The sequence below is a fragment of the Cetorhinus maximus genome, chromosome 1, assembly GCF_964194155.1.
Source record: "Cetorhinus maximus chromosome 1, sCetMax3.hap1.1, whole genome shotgun sequence".
NCBI classification, from domain to species: domain Eukaryota; kingdom Metazoa; phylum Chordata; class Chondrichthyes; order Lamniformes; family Cetorhinidae; genus Cetorhinus; species Cetorhinus maximus.
Genome location: NC_135879.1, coordinates 146,000,418 through 146,023,859, shown reverse-complemented (window position 1 = coordinate 146,023,859; position 23,442 = coordinate 146,000,418). Strand labels below are relative to the sequence as shown.

General features: G+C 38.5%; 1 protein-coding gene across 1 annotated transcript in view; it reads right to left on the bottom strand.

Moving 5' to 3' along the window:
* Positions 1 to 212: 212 nt before the first annotated feature.
* Positions 213 to 23,442, bottom strand: part of tmem165 (transmembrane protein 165) — a 33,078-nt gene continuing 9,848 nt past the window's right edge. The window contains exons 2-6 of the mRNA XM_078547992.1: positions 21,030 to 21,255; positions 11,383 to 11,558; positions 6,418 to 6,600; positions 5,024 to 5,129; positions 213 to 3,641 (exon numbers count right to left, since the gene is read on the bottom strand). Of these exons, the coding sequence (XP_078404118.1) occupies positions 3,565 to 3,641; positions 5,024 to 5,129; positions 6,418 to 6,600; positions 11,383 to 11,558; positions 21,030 to 21,255 (768 nt within the window). The 3' untranslated portion in view covers positions 213 to 3,564. The remainder of the gene's footprint in view (positions 3,642 to 5,023; positions 5,130 to 6,417; positions 6,601 to 11,382; positions 11,559 to 21,029; positions 21,256 to 23,442) is intronic.

The window sequence follows — 23,442 nt, the reverse complement described above, 5'->3', positions numbered from 1 at the left end:
ATGTAAACATTTTCATGTGAGCCCAAAATTAAATGCAGAACACCTTTCCCCATCGTTACAAGTCAATATTTACACTAGTTTGGGGTTAACATTAGATTTAGTTCTTCTCTCATGTATTGGAGATTTAAAACAAAAAAAAAACTTACGATTTTGCTGCATTGTCAAATGTTGATCATTTATATTGATTTACTCCAAGAGGTGTTCCACCATCATCACAGTCCATGACTTTATTACTGAATACAAGTATCCATATAAGAAAAATCCCATAAAGCTTAGTGAAAACTAAGTTAACTATATAAGACAAACAGTGAAATAAAATGAATTGAACAAGATGTGAACTTATTGTTGCATATGTTTGCTTGCCAGATTTAATCACATGGTGCTAAAAAGATGGAGTTAAATCTGTACCCAAATTGCAAATACATTATTACAACGCCTAACAACCTGGAACCTCCAAAATACAAATTCTGGAAGAAAGACTGAAGGAGAAGAACAGAGCCTGGAAATCATTGAGGAGAAAAACATTATGAACTGAAGATGGTCTAGCATTATTCCTCTAAATTGTGAATAACAAAAGTGAAGCAGTCTTCAACGACTTTTAGAAATAAAATGTCAGATTTGAAGGTATTGCCTTTCATACTTTAAATAAGTACATCCACTGGTAACAGCAATATGTAAAAATCTAATCTGTACAATAAAGTCTTAGTTTCTTATAAATCTGTATTTTAACATAAAAGAAAAATGTTCTGTAGAGTCTTGCAAACTAACATTCACAAAAATATTCTGGTGTACTACTCCAACAGTGCAAATGAAGCACTTACTTTGACTCCTGCATATCAGCTAATTTAGATGAATGTTGGGAGTTCAAAAGTTAAGACTTATAGTACAATAGCGGATTTAAAACTGAAAACAGAACTGCACCTGCAGTTATAGGAATGCTGCACCACCACTACGAACATAAATCAATAAGATACATGATTAGATCAATTTTAAGCAGTTGCATCACTTTTACACAAAATTGTCATCTAGTTATTTTAGGAGGAATCTGATAGCAATCATAGCTGACGCTTGTATTTTAAAAGTACAGGGTAAGTGGTAGAAGACGTGAAGGCTACTGGAGGCCCTATATGGATTGAAGACCACAAAACTAAGACTTCTCTAACTTCGTAACACAAAACACTCAATTTTCATTTATTGCAAAAGGACAAAGAGATACTCTACATGGATGAAAATAAACTTGAGGGGTCCTGCCTGTGCTGAGAACTCAAATGCAAAACAGCTTGCCAAAAGCACCATTTGATATACACTGCATTAGCTTAACAACAGAGCAACTGGAAATTCAAGTTCCATAATTCATCAGAATTTCTGCAGATTCGAGAAAAGTACTGTGGTGGAGTTTTTTTTAAATTATAGGTACCATAGATAAAAGTTGTTCACTATGCCCATACGAGGGGTAAAATCATGCGCTCAGCACAGATCCTAATTCTGAGAATGGGTGGGGCGACAACATTGTAGCACCAATCCTCTGACATGTACTCTTTTTGAAACTGCAATTTATTAATACGCTGGTGTTAAGATTCTCTCTTCCCAATTTACAAAAAATCAATTCCCCCTCTGAACCACAGCATGAGCTGCCAAATAAGGACTCCTTCCTGTCTGCTTTCCATTTCTCAGTGGGCCAGGGTGCAAAGAAGGGTTACAAATAATCCTTTAGTTGTAAAAACCATTGGATGCATTGTTTGTTCAACAGTCCAAGTTAAACAGTGCTCTAAATTCCCAACCCTGTGTATTAAGGCGATTTCAATATGCAAAACTGAAGATTTTTATACTATAGAAATGATTAATTCCTCTGTGTAAAACTGCCTGTGACCAGCGAAATGCCACAGGCAAGTGAATATCTTGGGAGGCTAGATACAACAGATAAGTAATCCTAGTTTTCAGTCACAATCTTAATTATTTTAAAATGTCTTTCCAGTATAGATCATATTGCATTAAATGTAACAGTTTACAATATTTACATTTGCAAAACACATCAAATCATCAAAGCAAAACAAACCTCAAAGATAGTGAGAGGGATATAAACTGGGACTTCTATTGGCCCAGCATGTTAAAAAGTATGCAATGTTTAGATACTTGCTGAACTGCATGGCTGACACTAACATTCACATAATTTAGTGCCATCTTGAACATAAAGGGTAGTTTTAGTTTTAACAAGACAATTGAATAGTTAATCACTTATACATAACTGCAGAATTATCAAGTTCTTAATTAAAATCAGGTAATAACTATGGGGTAAATCATGATGCCACTTATGTTCATTAATTGTATATTCCCATTTTCGAGGCAACTCCTGTTTTCAGGTAGATTAGGAGATGGCCAGTTTTTGTTATTTAGCAGCATCTGAATAATTCATCTTGGAACAATTTTAGGAAGTGGGTTTGCATTTCTCCTATTCCACTTCGGAGTCTACTCTGCTTTATGGACATAACTGAAAAACAGCCAAGACTCCATTGTAAGCCCTGCAAATTTGAATTTAAATAGCTAAAATAAATATTAAATGCTGCAGCAACTACCTGTGAAAAAAACACAGCATTCACTGTAATCTCGACAGTGAACTTTAACAGTCAGTTGCAGCACCAAGGTTTAACATATTCTTTCTGTAGGTTTTCAGAATTACAAATTAATTTATTATAACTACCAGAAACAATCACAACTTGTATTCCTGATCAAACCTTCACTTACTTTTAAAAAAAGTTAGTAACTGATATACACTGATGTAATCAAAAACATAGGAAAAGTGGAGAGTACTGTAACAGGTACAAAACTGCAGCTCGGACTTCAGCAAATGGAAGAACACTAATTTGCACAAACAACAAAAGTTGCAAGGTAAATGTTGATCACTTTAACAACCACTAGTTATTAGAGTTATAAAACACAACTCTGATAATTATGGGTCAATGCTGCTAAAGACTCAGTTGCCCTTTTAAAACTGACTCAATATTCAGTTTATTTGGTGAGTTATACAAGATTCCTAAAAAAAATTCCAATATTAACAAATTTGCATTACTTGATGACAATGATCCCTTCAATTAATGCAAAGGAGGCCCATTTTTTTGGGAGGGTGGGGTTCACAGGGAGCATTTTCAAATAATTTCTTACAAAGAAAAATGGACAGAACGAAAGACAAAAAGGAGTGTTCTAAACAATTTTTTTTAAAGAGAGTACCGCAAGGAGATTTACTTCATTGTTAAAATTTCACTTCCCATTCAATGCTGGAGTTCTCTAGAAAGCTATCTCCAAACTCCAGTGTTTTTTGACAATGTTTATGGTTACAGTGCTTCGATGTAGTGCCTACTTATTGAAATAATCATACAGATAATGAAACATACAGCAAGGTTGTTTGGGTTGAAAACCTCAAGACTTGCCTTCAGAATCTAAAAATACATGTGAACTGTACAGGAGGCACATGTCTACATCAAGCCCTCTGTAGTGTACAGTCACACTGTACATTTATAAACATAGGAATTAACAGTTGGAAATGGACGATGCAGGTTATCATTCTTGTTAAAACCCACTGTCTGGGCTGATGAACAAGGCGGAGAGTGCAAATGCCAGGAAAACTATTCCACCAATGATGGTCACTAAAAACAAAAAGAGAATAATTAAACCAAATGTTCATTTTATAAAATTAATAAATCTAGATTTCCTCTTCATTATACAATCTACAAGACTCCCAAATCAGTTTTCTTTTAACCCAGGAAACTAGGACAAGCCCCGCAAATACGTGCTATTATACTTTGATCTATCACCCTATCACAGGCGTTCCCTTTCTTCTTCATCTGACCCTTCCTTTTTCACTCGCTCAAACATCTATAACATTTCTAACTTTTCGCAGCTTTGGTAAAAGGTCACAGACCTGAAACATTAACTGTTTCTCTCTCTCCACAGATGCTGGCTGACCTGCAGAGTATTTCTAGCATTTTCCGTTTTCGTCTATACTTTGATGTACATTACTTAGTCTAAGAAAATGTAAATGATTTTCTTTTATGTTCCTATGTTTAATAGCATCTGCTGCTTATATGGGCATCCCAGTGAACAGTTCTTAATATTTCATCTACACAGATGTTTACGGCACAAAAGGAGGCCATGTCTGTACTTGTTCTTTGCTAATCCAAAACTAATCACGCTGCCTTGCTCTTTCATAAGTTTTAACTTATTCTGTTCAAACACTGATCCACCATTTCCTCAACTTCAACACTTTGTAAAGAAATTTCCTCTATTCTCTACATACGTGCAGTGATGAATTTAACTGATGACCCCACATTAGACTCCTCAACCAGAGGAAATAGTATTCTTTATATCAAATCTATCAAAAAACATCAAATTTAAAAAAATGTCATCAATTCTCCTTGTAACCTTCTCTATTCCACTAGAAATAGTCCTAGTATTAAGTATTTCCTCAAAGAATTTTCCATTCTGAATGAATCTACATGGAATGCTCGCTATGGTTTTATTGTTCTTTGTATAATGCGGGCCCATTCTATAATAATGGACCCAGAATTGTACACAGTCTAACTGTGACCTAATCAATGTTTTGTACAAATAGGTCATACTTCCTTGCTCTTGTATTTTGTGTCCCACTCATAAAACCTAAAATGTTTTCATCAACTGATTCAGAAAACATGATCCATATTCAAGTACATTAAACATATGGTTTCAAATCATGAGCAATGATGCACTTTTCTACACATTAATAGAAATCTACAAATGCTCTGAAAGAAACATGAAGGCAGCACAAAAGGAGCACTGATTTGGTCTTCACCACATGTCCAGACTTTGCACTTCATACATGATTGTGTCTATAGCAGTTAAATCCCATTTAACCAATTATCACTTAACATTTACTTCCTACGTCCCTCAGAATGGATAGAAAAGGAGAGGAATTCAATCCAGTCAGATGCATTAATTTTACAATTTAATCTGTAACTTTTATTTCAGAAACAAAACTAGTCTCAATTCTTACCAGTTCTAACAGAGATTTTTTGGGCAACCATCCTTCCTCCAATCACCGCCAATCCAGTACAAAGGCAGTGCCCTAATGTTCCACCTACAGCAACACCAAAGGGATCCTGCAGGAAAATGTGCACAATAAGATCATAGAATCCTAGAAAATTTGAAACACAGATGGATGCCATTCAGCCCATCAACAAAGAGCAACCCAGTCCAATCCCACCTTCCTGCACTTGGTCATTAGCCCTGCAGGCTATAGATCTTCAATAATCACTTATTGAACATCAATACATAATTTCACTGAATTGCTGAATTAGTTTGCTAAATCAACATACTAAATATTTCTAGTTAAACCGATTGCTCAACTTACACAAAAAAATCCCTCGTAAAAACATTTGAATGGTGCTCCATGACGATTCAGCTGGTTACTGCAATGGGAATTGCCTAATGGTACAACAATTGGTACCAATGTTCCTGGGACAGGAGAAGCCTAACCAGGGTGGATGTTACTAACTGCTATCCTGCAACTTCTGATGTAAGCGCACTAGACGAGAACAAGGCTAAGGTCAACACTGATGCCCTCTACAACCTAGATGCTCATATTCAGTACCGCTCATGACAAGATACACTAGGGCAAGGGATTAGTGGGAATAATTAGATCAACACACATTAATATCTTATCCAACAAGCAATGGAAACTGATAGAATTTATTTTTTTTAAATTAAAGCACAAGGAAAGATAATACTCAGATCCACATCAAATAAGATCTATTGTTTTGGACCAGGCAGGGTGTGTGGGAAACTTCAAGTATATTAATGAAAATATTGAATTGTTGGTTTTATTAAATTTCAATTCATTTGGAGTCAAAGAAATAATTTTAAAAATTGCTTGTACCATCTATAAGATGCACTGCAGCAACCCACCTACGTGCTTCCCAAAGTCAATAGGTGAATGAGAACACTACCGCCTCCAAGTCAGACACCACACTGACTTGAAAATATAAATCGCTGTTCTACCCTGCAACTCCCTAACAGCATGGTGGGAGTACCTTCACCATACAGAATGCAGCAGCTCACGACAGTGCTCACCAGGGCCTTCACAAGGTCAATTAGGAATGGGCAATAAATGCTGGCCTTGCCAGCAATATCCACATCCCATGAATGAATAAAAGTCAGCATACAATTCTTATGCCAATAAACTTATGATAAAAGGAAATTTTAAAAATTAGACTTCAAGACAGGCTGAACCCTTGGTATTCAACTAGGTCAAAAAAGTGATGCATGCTTGTCATGCCTCATCTTGAAAGGCAAAAATTCAACCAACTCATTTCTCTTCCAAAAAGAAAAATACATGAGAATCTAGACTTATGAACTTTCCAAGCGAAAATGAAAAGCTAAAGAACTCACCTCCCTAGCAGCTAAGACAATGGTAGTCAGTTGTGATCGATCTCCCCATTCTGCCAAAAATGTGAGGGTAAATGCCTGAACGAAAATTGGAGAAATACAAGGCATTCGCCTCTTTTGTGATAGATGTGTTGACGATCCTGACTCAATATCCTGTGGACCATTTACTGCTTTTGATCGCTGGAGCTTAAATATAGAGAGAGAAAATATTAAAAAACAATTAATTTAACCTAGGTCAAGTATTTTCAGGGTTTCAAGCTCCTCAGCCCACTGTTTTCCTTGCAGCAAATGCGGCAGAGACTGCCATTCCAGAATGGGGCTCCCGAGTCACAGCAGATGATGCTTGGCAAAGTTGATCACCACAGCACAAACCATTCTCTGCCTTAGTGACTAAAGTCATGTTCATGTATGATCAGCTGGATACTATATTCAGGAAAAATAATTTCAGCATTTCACTTCAAAAAAAGCTTCCTTCTGCATGCCCGAATGCTCTGCTATTCTGATCGTTCCTTCAACTGTCAAGGCCTGAAAACTCCGAAATTCGCTCCCTAAACCTCTCATCCTTTCTTTCTTCCTTTAAAACACTCCTTATAACCTACTTCTTTGACTAAGTATTTTGGTCATCTGCCCTCATATATAAGGTGGCTTAGTGTCAAATTTTGTCTTATAACACTCTTATGAAGCACCTTTGATGACATTTTATCTCATTAAAGGGTCCTATGTAAATAGAAGTTATTATTCAATTGGAAAAATGGACAATTCCAATCTTCAAGGTTCTTTTACATTTTTAAATATCTTCACCTGATCTCTTCATGTTTAAAGTATCACAATCATGGTTGCCTCTATTGCTGTTTTAGATGTTTTTAAAACTGCCTCAAATTACTTTCAGTCTCTACAATCATAAGCACTTCCCACGCATTGGAGTTTCAAACAAACAAAACACAATCTTCATCTGGCTATGCTACAACAGCAATGGGAACATTTGGTACTATTACAAAGAACAAGAGGAAGAATCTCATTCTATTCCTAGGTTTTGGCATCTACAACCTGTTAGAGGTGCTCACATCAGGAATGTCTAAGTTTTCAACTGAGTGGAAATGGGAAGCCCTTTCTGTAATATGGCAGGGGAGCCAACCTGTGGCTTCAAACTCTTGGCAATTAAGTCCATGAACATAAACAATGCAGTCAAATCTATTACTTAAAAGACTTGGAGAAATTTCTGGGCTTTCAGCTTTGGAAAATTGTTGAGTGCTGATACCTCATAAGAGCATAAGAAATAGGAACAGTAAATCATTCGTCCTCTCATACCTGCTCTGCCACTCAACATGTTCACGGCCGATCTTCTACCCTAACAGTACTGTGTGTACACCTAACACTACATGAACCACAGTGATTCAAGGTAAACAGCTCACCACCACCTTCTCATGGACAATAAATGCTGGCCTTGCCAGCGACACCCACATACCATGAACGGACAAAAAGAAAGGGAGACCTCCTATTTTTGAACTGTCCCTGATTCGAGTATCCCCTACAAAGAGAAACATCTTCCCAGCATGCACCCTATCAAGTCTCCTCAGACTCTTATGTTTCAATGAGAGGTGATCTTATTCTTCTAAACACCAACATATACAGACCCAATCTTTTCAACCTTTCCTCACCAAGTTCTTCATCCCAGGAATGAGTTGAGTTAACCTTCACTGAACTGCTTCAAGTACATTTATATCATTTTTCAAATTAGACCAAAACTGTACACAGTATTCCAGATGTGGTCTCACCAAGGCCCTACACAGCTGCAGTAAAACTTTTCGATTCCATTCCCCTTGCAGTAAATGCCAACATTCCATTTACCTTTCTAATTACTTGCTATACCTGCATACTAACTTTGTGATTCATGTACCAGGACACCCAGATCTCTCTGTACCTCAGTTATGCAATCTCTCTCCATTTAAATAACATACTGCTGATCTATTCTTCCTGCCAAGGTGAACATTTTCCCACATTATACACTATCTGTCAAATTTTTGCCCACTCACAACCTATATCCCTTTGCAGACTATCTACCTCCTCTTGATAACATACTTTCTTACCTATCTTGGTGTCATCAGCAAATTTAGCTACCATGCATTTGGTCCCTTCAGTCAAGTGATTGGTATAGATTGTTAATAGTTGAGGCCCCTACACTGATCCCTGTGGCACTCCACTAGTTACACCATGCCAACTCGAAAAAGACCCAATTATCCCTACTCTCTGGTTCCTGTCAGCCAAGCAATCCTTTATCCATGCTAATATGTTCCCAACACACTGTGAGCCCTTCTCTTGTGTAGTAACTTTTGATGTGGCATCATATCAAAAGTCTTTTGGAATCCAAGTACACCACATCTACAGGTTTCCCTTCATCCAACTTGCTTGTTACTTCCTCAAAAAGACTCTAATAAGTTAGTCAAACACAATTTCCCTTTCACAAAGCTATGTTGACTCCACCTGAAACCCATTAATATTTTCTAAGTATCCTGCTATAACCTCCTTAATAATGGATTCTAACAATTTCCTTCTGACAGATGTTAGGCTAATCAGCCTATAGTTTCACTGCTTTCTGTCTCCTCCCTTTCTTGAATAGAAGAGTTACATTTGTTATTTTCCAATCTGTTGGAACCCTTCCAGAATCTAAGGAATTTTGGAAGATCATAACCAATACATCGATAGTTCACTGCAGCCACTTCTTTAAGAACCTAGGATGCAGGCCATCAGGGACATATCAGCCAGTTCTAATAGTTTTCCCAGTGCCTTTCCCCTTGTGATGCTGATTGTTTTAACTTCCTCCCTTTTACCTCTTGATTTTCAAGTGTCTTTGGGAAGTTTTTTTGAGTCTTCTACATTGCAGATAGACAGACAAAATATCTGTTCAACACTTCCACCATTTCCTTGTTTTCTATTAATTCTCCAGAGGACAAACACTTGCTTTAATTACTCTTTTCCTTTTTAAATTACTTGTAGAAACACTTACCATCTATTTTTATATTTCTAGCTAGTTTTCTCTCATACTCTTAAATCTGTACAATCTTCTGGCCTGCCATTAATCCTCACAGAATTGTACAGTGGTTCATTGAATTTGGTAGACCATAAGACATAGGAGCAGAAATTAGGCCATTCGGCCCATTGAGTCTGCTCCGCCATTCAATCATGGCTGATAAGTTTCTCAACCCCATTCTCCCGCCTTCTCCCCGTAACCTTTGATCCCCTTACCAATCAAGAACCTATCTATCTCGGTCTTAAATACACTAAATGACCTGGCCTCCACAGCCTTCTGTGGCAATGAATTCCATAGATTCCTGTTCAACACTTCCACCTATCTTTAATATCTTTATTTAGTCATGATTGATTCATCCTTCCTTCTCAAAGAATCTTTCTTTCTCACTGGGATAAAATTTTGCTGAGAAATGGTGGCATAGTGGTAACGCCACTGGACTAGTAATCCAGAGGCCCAGGCTAATGCTCTGGGGACATGGGTTCAAATCCCACCATGGCAGTTGATGGAATTTAAATTTGATAAATAAATCTGGGATTCAAAGCCAGTCTCAGTAATGGTGACTATGAAACAATTATTGATGGTTATCAAAGGCCATCTGTTTCTTTAATGACCTTTAGGGAAGAAATCTGTTTCCTGATCTAGCCTATGGCTCTAGACTTTCAACTGCCCTCTGAAATGGCCTCGCAAGTCAATCATCCCCTAAATTAATAAATTAAGTATCTCCTTAAGAGTTTGCCACTGCATTTTAATCTTACTTCTTAACCTAATTTCCCAGTTCACTTTAGCTAACTCTGCTTTCATACCTTTATTTACATTTAAAACACTAACCTTAGACCCACACTCCTCACCTACAAACTGAACATGAAATTCTATGTTATGATCGCTTTTGCCTTGAGGCTCCTTTACTACTAAGGTTATTGATTAATCCTGTCTCATTGCACATCACCAAGTCTAGAATACCCTGCTCCCTGGCTGGCGCTAGAATGTATTGAACTAAGAAACTGTCCCAAATACACTCTTGTGAACTCAGCTTCCAGACTACTTTTGCCATCCCAGGAACCAATCTCATGAACCCTCACCGTTCCATCTCCAAGGCAAGTATATCCTTCCTTAGATATGGAGACCAAATCTGCACACAGTACTCCAGATGTTGTCTCATAAAAGCCCTACATATTATAACAAGACTTCTTTGTTCTTGTACTCCAAACCCCTTTTCAGCGTTAGCGTGATGCTTATCTCACTAAAATTGAGAGAGCCTTTGAATGAAATTGCAATTAGGACTTGTTTTAAATAAATTAATGTAGGAATGTTTGTTCCAAATCCTTCAACAGTTCTCTGGCTTTGAACCTTAAAAGCTCCCATTTAAGCTCAATTAGGCAACCAGGCAAAAAAAACAAATACACTTCATCTTGCACCGCTCCCAGCCTACCCCAAATAATTTTCAAACAAAAGCAGAAAATGCTGGAAATATTCAGCAGCAATGCACCCTGTAAGCTGTGCCACCGAGCAGCAACCCAAAACTTTCCACGTACAACTTGGCCCCTCTAAATTATGATGAGTGGCCACACCAGAAAAAAATTAAAGGGCCTGTGCACTTAAACAAGTCAGCCATGCACATACAAAAAAATACAATTAGACATTTTTCAGTAGGTCAGGCAGTATTTGGAGAATGAAGCAGAGTTAATAGCTCAGGTTGGTGATCTTTTGTCAGAACATTAACTATTTTTCTCTGCACAAATGCTGCCTGACCTGAGTATTTCCAACATTTTACTTTTACTTCATAGTTCCAGCATTCACAGTATTTTGCTTTGTAAAATCTTTCAAATTTTAGCCAAGGAACCTGTTGAGACCAAATCGGATTGAGGCAGGAATATAGTTTGTGTATCACACTGAGGAGAAAGAGCGAGAGTGAGTGAGAGTGAGAGTATTATCATACATACAGCTTCATCTTTCTTTTTGATTTCTGCTTGCACTTCTTCCAGTTCTTCCTGACCTTCATCGGGACTCATCTTCAAGCCTTCCCAAAGCATCCGGAAACCAAATATTGCAAACAGTGCCGTTGATACATAATATGTATACTTCCGGGGGATTATTGTAGTAGCATAGCCAAAAAGAACTGCAACAAAGAATAAAATATAAGATGGCTGCCCTATTTGAAACCAGGGCCGATTTAATTCTGTCCTCCTCTTGTCCCCCGCTTAAGAATGTGAAGCTCATTTGGGTCATATCCACAAACAGAACCAATTATAAAAAAACTTTAAAGTAAACAACTCTTCAGGGCTATTTGAAAAATACACCTGTAATTCATATCCTTCAAACTTGCCTAAATTTTAGATCTTTGAGTCACAAATGGTAAAAAATAATCTGGGTAAATCTAAGTAACTGGCAGTGGCTCAAAAATCCAATAATATGAGTGATTCATGGTGACTTTTCTGACAATTAGTGACAAGGTGGTTTAGAAATGTGTGCAGAGTGGGAACTATGCAAAACCAAAAACATGCTTTCTGCTGAACAGGATCTGATGCATGTCCTGTCCCTTAAATGCATAAATACATCAATTCAGATGCAACAACTTAAAGTCTGGCAGAAATCCTGCAATTAACATAAATAAAGCAGGAGCATGCCATATAGTACCTCGGGTCTGCTCCATGGCCGATTTTCTCAACTTGACTTTCCCATCCTATCCCCAGATTCCTCGATTCAGTGCCCAGAATCTGTTGATCTTATTTTTGAGCACAGAGCAGTTTGCTACACAACACTCATATCAGGTGTTATGATCCCTAGCTGAGGTTACCCCTGGGCAAGCCTGATCCCAGAGTGGAACCCAGCTTGATGGATCCTAGCTTTTAATTTATTTGTTTAGATACATGGAGAGGGGCTACTGAACAGTCACAGGACTCAGCTGATGAACTTTTAACAAGAATAAACATTTATTCAACAAGAAAAGGTGAACTATATTACAATACTCCTTCACCCAGATATATACAGATTTGTAAGGATAACACAAGTTACAAAAGCTATTTTATACTTTAAGGTTTTTTATACGTACAGTCCATGTAAACCAATAGGCACCCTGTGGTTAGACATACTACACTCTGAAACGAAGTGACAGATGTCACCTCAACCAGATGCTATGAATCTCTCCTCAACTCCGCCCAGACGCTTGTGTCACACCATGAGCCAACCAGTCCCATGAACTCCGTCTTTCACACGAGGGTTTCCAATCTCCAAGGCCTCGCCTTGGAATCTTCTCCCAAACCATGCTTTCTGCAAGGGTTCACCTCCAGGGTTTTGAACTCTCCTTCCGATGTACCTCTTCTTTGGGTCGCCACATGCATTCACGCCATCTTCCACGCACTCTCTCTCACTGGCTCAGCGTTAACAGTACACCACTGTGTCACATGCCCACAGCAAAGAGTTACAGGCCTTCAGTTGTCTCTTTGGATTTTCTTGCCTCTTGTAAACTGTTCTCTTTAAATCTGCTTTCTGCAGCTTTTAGCTCTTTAAATATGAAGCTTGGAGCCGCTCTCTCTGCCCCTTACTCTCAACTTCACTTAACAGGACCTTTTTCAGGTCCCTATCCTTCCTTTGACTAGAAGGTTATCTTTGGACTTTCTCCTGTTCCACTCCCCTGGATTTTGTGGTTTTCCTTTAGCTTGGAGCATGTGCATTTGCGTGGGAGGGTCCTGCTTCTGGACCCCTGTTGCTAGGCAACAGCACTTTTTCTCTACTTGTGTTTGCTTAACTTAAGTCATAAAACTCTCATTAGAAATGCAGGCACCTTTTTAAAGTGAAACTAAAGCTCCATTTGACCTTTCTCAACACACAGATACAGAAATACAAATCAAATTTTAACTTTAAAAGCAAAAATTCATTCCCAACACTTACAAATACCAATATAACTTACTTAAACTATTTCCTAAGAGAAGTTAGGAGCAGAGTCTGAGCAGAGTCTGTCAGTTGACATTAAGTATGCCACAATTCGCTTTCAAGCAACACAGAGCATGAGTCATGCAAAAGAAAAAAGACTTGCAATTATGTAGAAAACTTATGTTTTTATAACCACCAAAGATCTGAGCTTTATAGTCAAAGTACTTTTGAAATGTAGCCACTATTGTAATGTAGGAAACATGGCATCTAACACAAGCCCTGCAATGTGATGATGAGCAATTTTTTTTTTAAATGAGAGACATATTGATTGAGGGATAATATTGGCTACGACAATTCCCTTGTTGTTCTTGACAAATAGTGTCATGGGATCTTTCACATCCACCCAAGCAGGCAGATGTGCCTTTAGCTGTAGGTGCTGTGTCATCTGAAAGATAGCACTTCCAACAGTGCAGCACTCCCTTAGTACTGCACTGGTGTCAGCCTTGCTTTTTGTGCTTAAACCCTGAAGTGGGGCTTGAGCTTGAAATCTTGAGACTCAAGAGGCAAGCGTACTACCAACTGAGCTACGGCTGTGACACGCAAACGAAGTTAGACTAACTTTTTCCGTGCACAGACTGTTTCCAAAAAATCTTCCATTGCAGCTCTGGACTTCAAGGGAGCTAGAGGGAATTATGAAGCAGCTGAAAGAAAAGGAGCTAATATAGACCAAATAGGAGATACAAGATGCAACGTATAGACAAATTGAAGAAATATGCATAAATAGCAGGGCCATGAGTGACTTCATTGACCCAACGAATGCAGCAATGGGGAAGGGGCTTCAGCAATTTGTCTAGGACTAGTTCCAAGATCAGAATGTATACACTGGAATGCAGTGGGGCAAGTAGGTAATGCAAGGGTAAAGAACAACTCGAAAACAGCAAAATAATTTGGTTCAATGTTAACAATGGAAAAGGTCTCTCAAAAGAGAAGGCGCTTGGATTGGAAAAGAAAGGAGCTAGTCCAGAGATATTGGAAGATACAAAAGTTGGGAAACAATGGAGAACTTTCAAACAGGGGATTATTGATAAGAATATTCATAGTGAAGGGGTGCAGAAAAAGTTGCTTCAATGAGTTGAGAAACTAAGACTTGAAGCATCATATGGCAAATTTAAGGCAGATACAAAAAATTGGGGAAGTTAAAAAATTAGAATGGCAAAGCATGAGAAAAATGGCAAGGGATTTGATGAAGTAAAATAGTGAACATAAAGGTAGAGCTAATTAGGGCCAAAGGGAAATGTCATGTACGATGAAGAAATAATAGACAGCAATGTTTTCCCTCCATTTTCAGAAGAGGGGTATAATAGAAGAAATAAGAGTGCATAAGAGTATGGAACAATTAGATAACTACAAGACAGGTTTTCACTATGGACGGCCGATCTCTTAACGCCTTGATCTCCCACCAGGACAGTATGAGGACTCTGTTTCTTCCTTGAACGGAGGTGCAACCAGCCCCATCCACCACCACCCTACTCTGTCTGCTTGAACTTGTTCTCATATTGAACAACTTTTCCTTCAACTCCACTCATATCCTCAAATAAATGAGGTCACCATGGGTACCTGCAGGGGTCATAGTTATGCTCGCCTTTTTATGGGATATATGGAATATTCCTTGTAAAATGACAGCACTTCTGTTTGAACTCTGCAGCATATCCAGTGAGTATATTTTCCTTTTCTTCTGTTTAAACAAAATACTCAGTCGCTGGCTGAGGGACAATGCTGGACCCGATCTATCCTTGTCACCAGTTTATTATGGACTTGATTTTCCAGATAGGTTTCTCATTAGAAACATCGAACTTTATTTACAGGCTGCAGCAGCAGTTACATGCTTCCATCAAGCTCCACAACTAGAAGAACTACTCCCACTCTAAGGTTCCCTGCACTTGGAGCTAATTCACTCACACCATCACATGATACTATACAACACAGTCTTAAAGCTACAGTCACTACATTCCCTGAAGCTATAATTACTTCAGCATTGGTGCTGTTTCCTGCTCTCACCCAGAACTGGAAAAGTTCATCAACTTTGCTTCCAATTTCCATCTTACTCTTGCCTTACGTGGTCCATCTCCAGCTCCTTCCTTCCTTTGACTTCTCAGTTTCCATTTTTGGGGATAGGCTATCAATCAATATTCACTATAAGCCTACTGAATCCCCCTACTTCCTTACGCTCCACTTCCTGTAAGTACTGTTCTTCCATTCTTCCAGTTTTGCCATCTCATCTGTTTGGACGATATAACTTTCTATACTAGTGCTTCTAATATGCCTTACTTATTCTTTAACTGAGGACTCCCCTCCTACTGTGAAGGACAGGGCCCTGACCACATCTATTCTATTTCACACACTTCTGCTCTCATCCCTCCCCCTCCCCCTCCTTCCCAGAACCATGATGGTGTTCTCCTTGTCCTGACCTTCTGCCTGACCATCCTTTGTATTTAAATTGATCATCCTGTAATTTCTACCACCTTTAGCATGATGCCACTACCAAATACATCTTCCCCTCCCAGCATTCCAAGAGATTGTCCCCTCCACAGTACCCTGGTTCCACTGCTCAGGCACCTCCTACACTCCTTCCAAATGAAACAGTGATTTACTTGGTAATTTCTGTAAATACTGTATTCACTGCTCACACTGGGGAGACTAAACACAGACTTGTGGAACACCTCCATTCAGTCCAGCATGACTCTGAGCACCCAGTCATCTGTTATTTTAATTCTCCACCTTCTTTCACTCTGATCTTGTGTCCTTGGCCTGCTGCAGTGTTCCAATGAAACTCAATGCAAGCTCAGGAAACAGCAACCCATCCTTTGACTGGGCACTTTACAGCCTTCCAGAGTCAACACTGTGTAGCCCCATCCTTATTTTGTTTTGTTTCTCTTTGGTAGTTTGGCTTCTCTTATTTCCTTGGCTTTCGGATGGAAACTATTCAGGATCCTCCTACTCTTACTCCTAGATACTTTTTGTTTCTTTACTTGCCCCATTAACACTCCTTTTGGCCTTGCATCATGAAACCTTTTGTCATTTAATCTCTCCTGCCCCTTTGCATTGTTGCAGGCCTTCCCTTTTGCTCTTCTTTCCCACCCTTTCACATGCTGAAAACCTAAAGAATTTCTAACTTTTTCCCAGTTCTGATAAAAAGTCACAGACCTGGAATGTTAACTGTTTCTTTCTCCACAGATGCTGCCAGACCTGCTGAGTATTTCCAGCACTGTCTGTTTTCATTACTGGTTAGTATTGAAAGATGGAACTTAAAATGGAAAGATATCAGGCCCTCATGACAAGCATTCTAGAAATCTGCAAAAAAGGCACAAGAAAAGAACATAAGAATATAAAAAATAGGAACAGGAGTAGACCATTCGGCCCCTCGAGCCTGCTCCACCATTCAATAAGATCATGGCTGATCTTGTGTATCAATTTCCACATTCGCATCTACCGCAGATAACCTTTGATTCCCTTGCCTAACAAGAATCTATCTACCTCTGCGTTAAAAGTATTCAATGACCCCATCAACACCATCTTCTAAGGCAGGGAATTCCAAAGTTGCACAACCCTCTGGAAGAAAAAAATTTCTCCTCCTCTCTGTAGCAGAGGCTCTGAGCAGCATTTAAAAAAAAAAATATCCTTGGTAGGGAAGTTGCTAGAGACTTGGGGGCTTTCCGATGAACTTTTGTTGAAGAAAGGAGAATGGGATTACACAGATAACTATAAACTCGCCTTCCTGCATGGAGTAGTTTCTAGAAGCTGAGATAAAAGTAATACTCACTTACCAAGATGTTAAACAAAGATATCTAGCAAATCAGGTCTGATGAATTTAAGAATTCTTAAGAAACTAAAGAAATGTACTATTAGTAGAAGTTATGAAGAAGGATTTTCAGAAAGAATTTAACGTACCATATAAAAGACTTGTAGATGTCAACATAGACACAAAGGGAGACAGCAAATGAGAGTAGTGACTAATGTATGTTTTTGGACTGGTGAGATGTAACAGTGGTGATCCTCAGGGGTCAGAGATGGAACCAATAAACACACACTCCAAGACCAAGCTTCATCGTTAGATGATACAAGGTTGGAGGCAGGGCTAAAAGGAAGGAATATTTAGATCTGAATACAGATGCAGCTCTATCCTCATTTTACAGTTATATATTCTGGCCTGATTTTTAATATTTCCATAAATAACTGTTCATGTTTCTAACAAAAATTACTGATGCAAACTGGTCATATAGTAATTACATCCTCCCAGCAGTGACAGTGTACAATGAAATGTATAACGGAAAGAGTGAACAAAGTGTACAGAGACAAGATTTTTATATTTATGATCGGAATTCAAATATAACTATCAAAATAGGAGCATGATTGACTTAACAGAAATACAAGCAACTTCAGGTGGATTATAAACAGCATAGAAGAAAAATTTAGCAAAATTTATTAGACATATATGGAGGGAAAAAGGAGAGGAGATATATATACACACACAAACAAACAGAAAAATGTAGGCAGTGTGATAAACAAATCTTTAAAAGATAGAAGGATAAGTGAATAAAACTTAAAAATGGGAGCGATTATAGGTTTTACACATGAAGAAAGTATAAACTAAAAGGCAATGCTAAATCTGTACAAATTGTTAGGCCACAGTTAGAATATTGCACTCAGTAAAGAAGAATAGGCAGAGGGTAAGAGAAGAGACCGATAAGAGGATACCATGGACGAGAGATATGTTAGTTATCAGGCCAGTCAGAGAATCAGAGGTTCTTTTCACAAAATAAAGATGATTAAAAAGGAGATATGGCGGAAATGTTCAAAAATATGAAGAAGTTTTGAGAAGGCAAATTACTAAATACTATTTCTACTGGTCAGTGAATATCTTGAGGGCATAAATTTATTCCCATTAAAAAGAACAAAAAAAAAGTTAAAAATCAGCTTCAAAGGGTATGGATAAAAGAACGGGGGATGCTATTAAGTGGATTGCACTCAGAGCTGGCATCAACACAATGGGTCAAATGGTCTTATCTACTGGAAAATTTGACATTCTAAGACTGTACTTCAGACGTAGCTAGAGAGAGTAATGAACTCAAGGGCATTTCTCAAATATGGCCAAATTTAAATGTAACTATATGTGCCTAATTTTGTATGCTTTGGTATATCCATGCAATGAATTGCAAATAAATATTTCTATGCCTTTAATCTGCTTTCAAAAAACATGAACCTAATATTCTGAAAATCTGAAGAATAGTTATACAGTAACTTTGTTTAACCTGATGCACAGCATATTGCAAGTACAGCATTTACATTCCTCAAGTCACACAACTTTGCCAGGGCAGCTCACTAAAATGTAAACCACAGAGAATCAATCTAGCCCACTTACTGAAGCTGCTTGGGAAGGATAGTTTAAAAATCAGAAATTGTGACAATGGCCTGCAATTTGCATTAATAAATAGCAAGGCTACCAACACTCTCTGTAATGACGGAATAAATCAGACAGCAACTTCTGAAGTTCTGAGCAATAAAACCTAGAAACCCAGAGTGATCCATCAGAAGCTTCATTACACTAAACACACTGATGGAGTCAGCATCAAAACACATGAAGGCCAGGAAGTTGTAATATTTACTCACTAAACACTCCAGAAAAGATTGGGGCCAATGTATTCAGGTGTAAGTGAATTCTTACTGGCACAATCATTCTTTGTTACTACCAAACAACCTGTCTGAAAATTTAATTTTACGAGTGGAGTCTCATTCCTTAAAATTTAATTGTTGGGAAACTTGAAATAAAATTAAAAGAATTTTGATTTTCTTTGCCTCATCTTGCTGAATCCAACTTTCTTCCCTTTTATTTTACTTTCCTTACATGATTTTGCAATTGAGAAGATGTTGGAAATAATTTGAATGTGAATTGGGAATATTTAAGGGCAAATTATTACTGAAACAGATTAGCAACAATGAAAAACACTTATTGGAATAATGACTTTTACTTTGTAATATTTTATTTCAAAGCCATACTAGAGTCTTTCCTTAGTGCACTTTTATACTAATTTTTACTTCCTGGTTTGGATTGTCTCTCTCAGAGAATTCTTAATCCGATTGGCAGAAGAGATATGCTGCTGCTTGCCCTGCTCAAACCCACTACAGGTCCTCTGCAAAGGATGTCATGCCAAAAAGGAACTCAAAATGCTGCAAGTTGCTGCTCAAGTTGGTAGCTGTAAATATCATGAATAGTGAGCACCGTACTTTGCCATAGTCTTTAAAAAGATAACATTTCAGTATTCAGAAAAAAAAAATCCAAAATAAATGTACTGGAGTGTGATTACGACTACAACAGCATTTCAATTAGTGGTTACTTAAACTGTTAGCCTATGGCTACATTGGTCCTAAAATTCCTTTAAAGATTTGCCACAAGAGGCATTTGCTCTTGACCACAGAGAATTATCTTCTAACCCTGTTATTCTTCAATTTTGCCTTTAAAGTTGTCGGTCATTCTCTGGTGATATAGTTATACTACATTTTCATAAAGAAAAAGTATGAAGAGGCAATTTAGCCTATTGGTCCCAATCCTTCCACAGACAGAACTAAGACCTTCATGAACCCCAATATCCTGTAGGAGGCCGGTAAACAAATGGTAAAGCTCTAAGTATTTTCTGCAGGTCATCAATCCATTACTACTAGTTGCATTCCAGAGGCCTCCCAGGTCCACCGAAAGTTTCCTACACCCATCCTCTATAAATGCTCCCAGGCCCAAGTCACATGCACCAACAACTAAATGGCATTAGATACAGGATCAGAAAATGCTACTGGGGTAGAAATGGGTAGAGGGAGGCAGTGGCATTGCGACTGGACTAGTAAACCAGAGACCCAGAGTAATGTTCTGCGAACCCGGAATTGAATTCCACCATGGCAGATGGTGGGTTTTGAATTCAATAAAAATCTGGAATTAAAGGTTTGATGATGATGACCACAAAACCATTGCCGGTTGTTGTAAAAACCCACCTGGTTCACTAGTATCCTTTAGGGAAGGAAATCTGCCATCCTTACCTGGTCTGGCCTACATGTGACATTAGGGATAGGCAATAAATGCTGGCCTAGCCAGCAATGCCCACATCCTATGAACAAAAAAAAAGTTCCTCAATTACAACCAAACATTTGTGGTCAGCAGATTCTTTTAGAGTTTCAGGCTGACACTGACAAAGAGAAGTCACAGCTTTGAAATCAGAGGGGCGGGGGGAGGAACAGAGCGAGAGAGGAACCGAGAGTGGGACTATTAAAGTATTGGAGAGACAAAGCAAAGTTTAGGCTTATACATATAAGGAAAACACTGGAGACAAATAAAGACAAGTGTGTCAGAGAAGCATAAAGAAAACAAAAAGAATGGAAACAGAAAGGAGGAGGAAGATCAGGAACTAGAGAGCTAGACTGGCAGAAGAGAGAATTGTAGCAAGATAGACACTTCACACCACCCCCCGTAACTTTTTGTCTGTGAGCAATGTCATAAGAATAACTACTCAATCTTGTTTCCAGATTGGGTTAACGGATTAAATTTGTGATCAAGGTGAATGACAGGACAGTAACCATCAACACACTTGTTGGTTTAATCCTTAACAATCTGTACATTTCTGGCAAAGAAATACAAGCAGCATACATTTTCTTTATAAGTTTTAAAGTCACCAACCAGATAGACAGGTCATCAATCCCAAAGCCAGCATAGCTCCAGCGAGCACGGTGAGGCGATTGTAGCGCATGGCCATAATAGCTGCTATGAAGAATGTCTTGTCACCCAGTTCCGAGACGATAATGACCGATATGGAAGCAACAAAGGCATGTATGAAACCCAGGTTTGTTTTGGTTACAGACTCATCGCTGACAACATTAGCCATAGGGTGTGGAGAAGATATTTTCTGCATAAAAAGAAATAGTGTTGAGCACTAATGTTACACAAAATAAATTCAAAGTTTTGAAAACTTAATCAGTGTCTTTAATTATTTATCCACCTGCATTCCCCTGAATTTGTTTTTTGACATGTTACGTTGACAAGTGGACTTTTCATGGTTTTACTCACAGTAAGCCAAATAATTTGCTGTTTTAACATGGTCTCTTTTGAGCATGTTTCGGGATCCATCTTGTCTAATCAGATGTCACCCAGACTTTGGCACTGGCCTCCTAACCAAATGGTAAACATTTCTGATTTTTTAAAAGCATCGTCAGTTTCATGATTTTCCTCAAAGAAGCTGTAGCTTATTTAGTCACATGGGCAGCGAGGAGAATTGAAATACTGTCTTTGCGCCTTTAGTCCTTGATATAATAGGTTTTGTTCAGAGTCACGTAAAAGAACAAGGTTCTGTCATCCTCACAAGTATGACCAAATTTTGGTCCCACAGAATGTTGTGGCAATGATTCTTCCACTGAGACAGGATGTTACCCGCACATCTGATTTTCTTATGCATGCCATGTTACACATTAAAGCAACTGAAGTGATAATTGTGGTGAAATTTTCAACGATTAGCTGCTTAGCTAAAGGCTTGTTTTTCTCAATAGGTTTGTTATGGTCAATTGTGATGGTGGGATTACAGCCAGCTTTTAAATTGAACTACTAGCGAGTGCATCCTCAACATCTTTATTTTGTCGTTTCTTATTTACGACATGCATACTCCAGTTTCAAACTTGACCTTTAGGCTTTTGGAAAATTTCCACCAACCTTATAACAACAGGGTATTGTGCCGCATGAGATGGTTTTACGAACTTCTTCCTGCCTCAATTCTTAATAACCTTGATTGCTAAATATTTAGCATAGAATTATAGATTCTATACAGCTCTGAAGGAAGCAATTCAGTCTACTGTGCTTGTGCTGGCTGTTGGTTTTCCAATTAGTCCCTCTCCCCTGCTCTTTACCTCTAACCCTGTAAACATTTTCCCTTTTAGGTATTTATCAAATTGCCATTTGAAACTTACTATTTAAACTGCTTTCACCAACCTTTCGGACAGTGCATTCCAGATTATAAGTCATTGCATTAAAAATGGTTCTCTCATGTCATCGCTGGTTCTTTTGCAAAGCACCTTAAATCGGAGTCCGTTTGTTAACAACCCCATTTCCACTGGACACAGCTTTTCCTCACTTTATCAAAACATCATTATCAAATCTCCTCTTAACCTCTGCACTAAGAGGAGAACCCCAGTTTCGCCACATCTCTGGCACCATTCTTCGAAATCTCTTTTGCATTCTCCTGAAGGCTAATCCTAAATGCAGTCCCCAGTATTGAACATAATACTTCAGCAGAATATTATGAAAAATTTAGCATAACATTCTTGCTTTTGTGCTCTATGCCAATATTAATAAAAATGCGCTCTATGCCAATATTAATAAAAGTATATGGGATCATTGCTTTTAACAGGCTTCAAAACTGGTTCTTCAAAGATTTGTGTACATACACCTCTGACAGCTATGTTCCTCCACCCTTTAAATTCGTATCGTAATTTGAAATTATATACAAGTCAAGGTCATTCATTTATATCAAAACGAGTAGTGGTCCTAATACTAGCATTGTGTTCCAGGATTTTGGCCCAGCGACACTGAAGGAACAGCGATATGGTTCTAAGTCAGGATGGTGTGTGGCTTGAGAGGGAACTTGCAGGCGGTGGTGTTCCATGCGTTGGCCATCCTTGTCCTCCTAGGTGGCGAGTTTAGAAGGTGCTGTTGAAGAAAGCATGGAGAGTTACAGCAGTGCATCTTGTAGATGCTACTGCTGCCACTGCGTTGGTGGTGGAGGGTGTGAATGTTTAAGCTGGTTGATGGGTTGCCAGTCAAGCAGGCTGCTTTGCCCTGGTTTGTGTCAAGCTTTTTGAGTGCTGTTGCAGCTGCACTCATCCAGACAAATGGGGAGTATTCCATCACACTCCTGACTTGCGTCTTGTAGATGATGGACAGGCTTTGGGGAGTCAAGTGAGTTACTCGACGCAGGATTCCTAGCCTCTGACCTGCTCATGGAGCCACAGTATTTAAAAGGCTAGTCCAGTTCAGTTTCTGGTCAATGGTAACCCCAAGGATGTTGCTATGCGGAGACAATGATGTCTTGATTGGGGAAACTGTA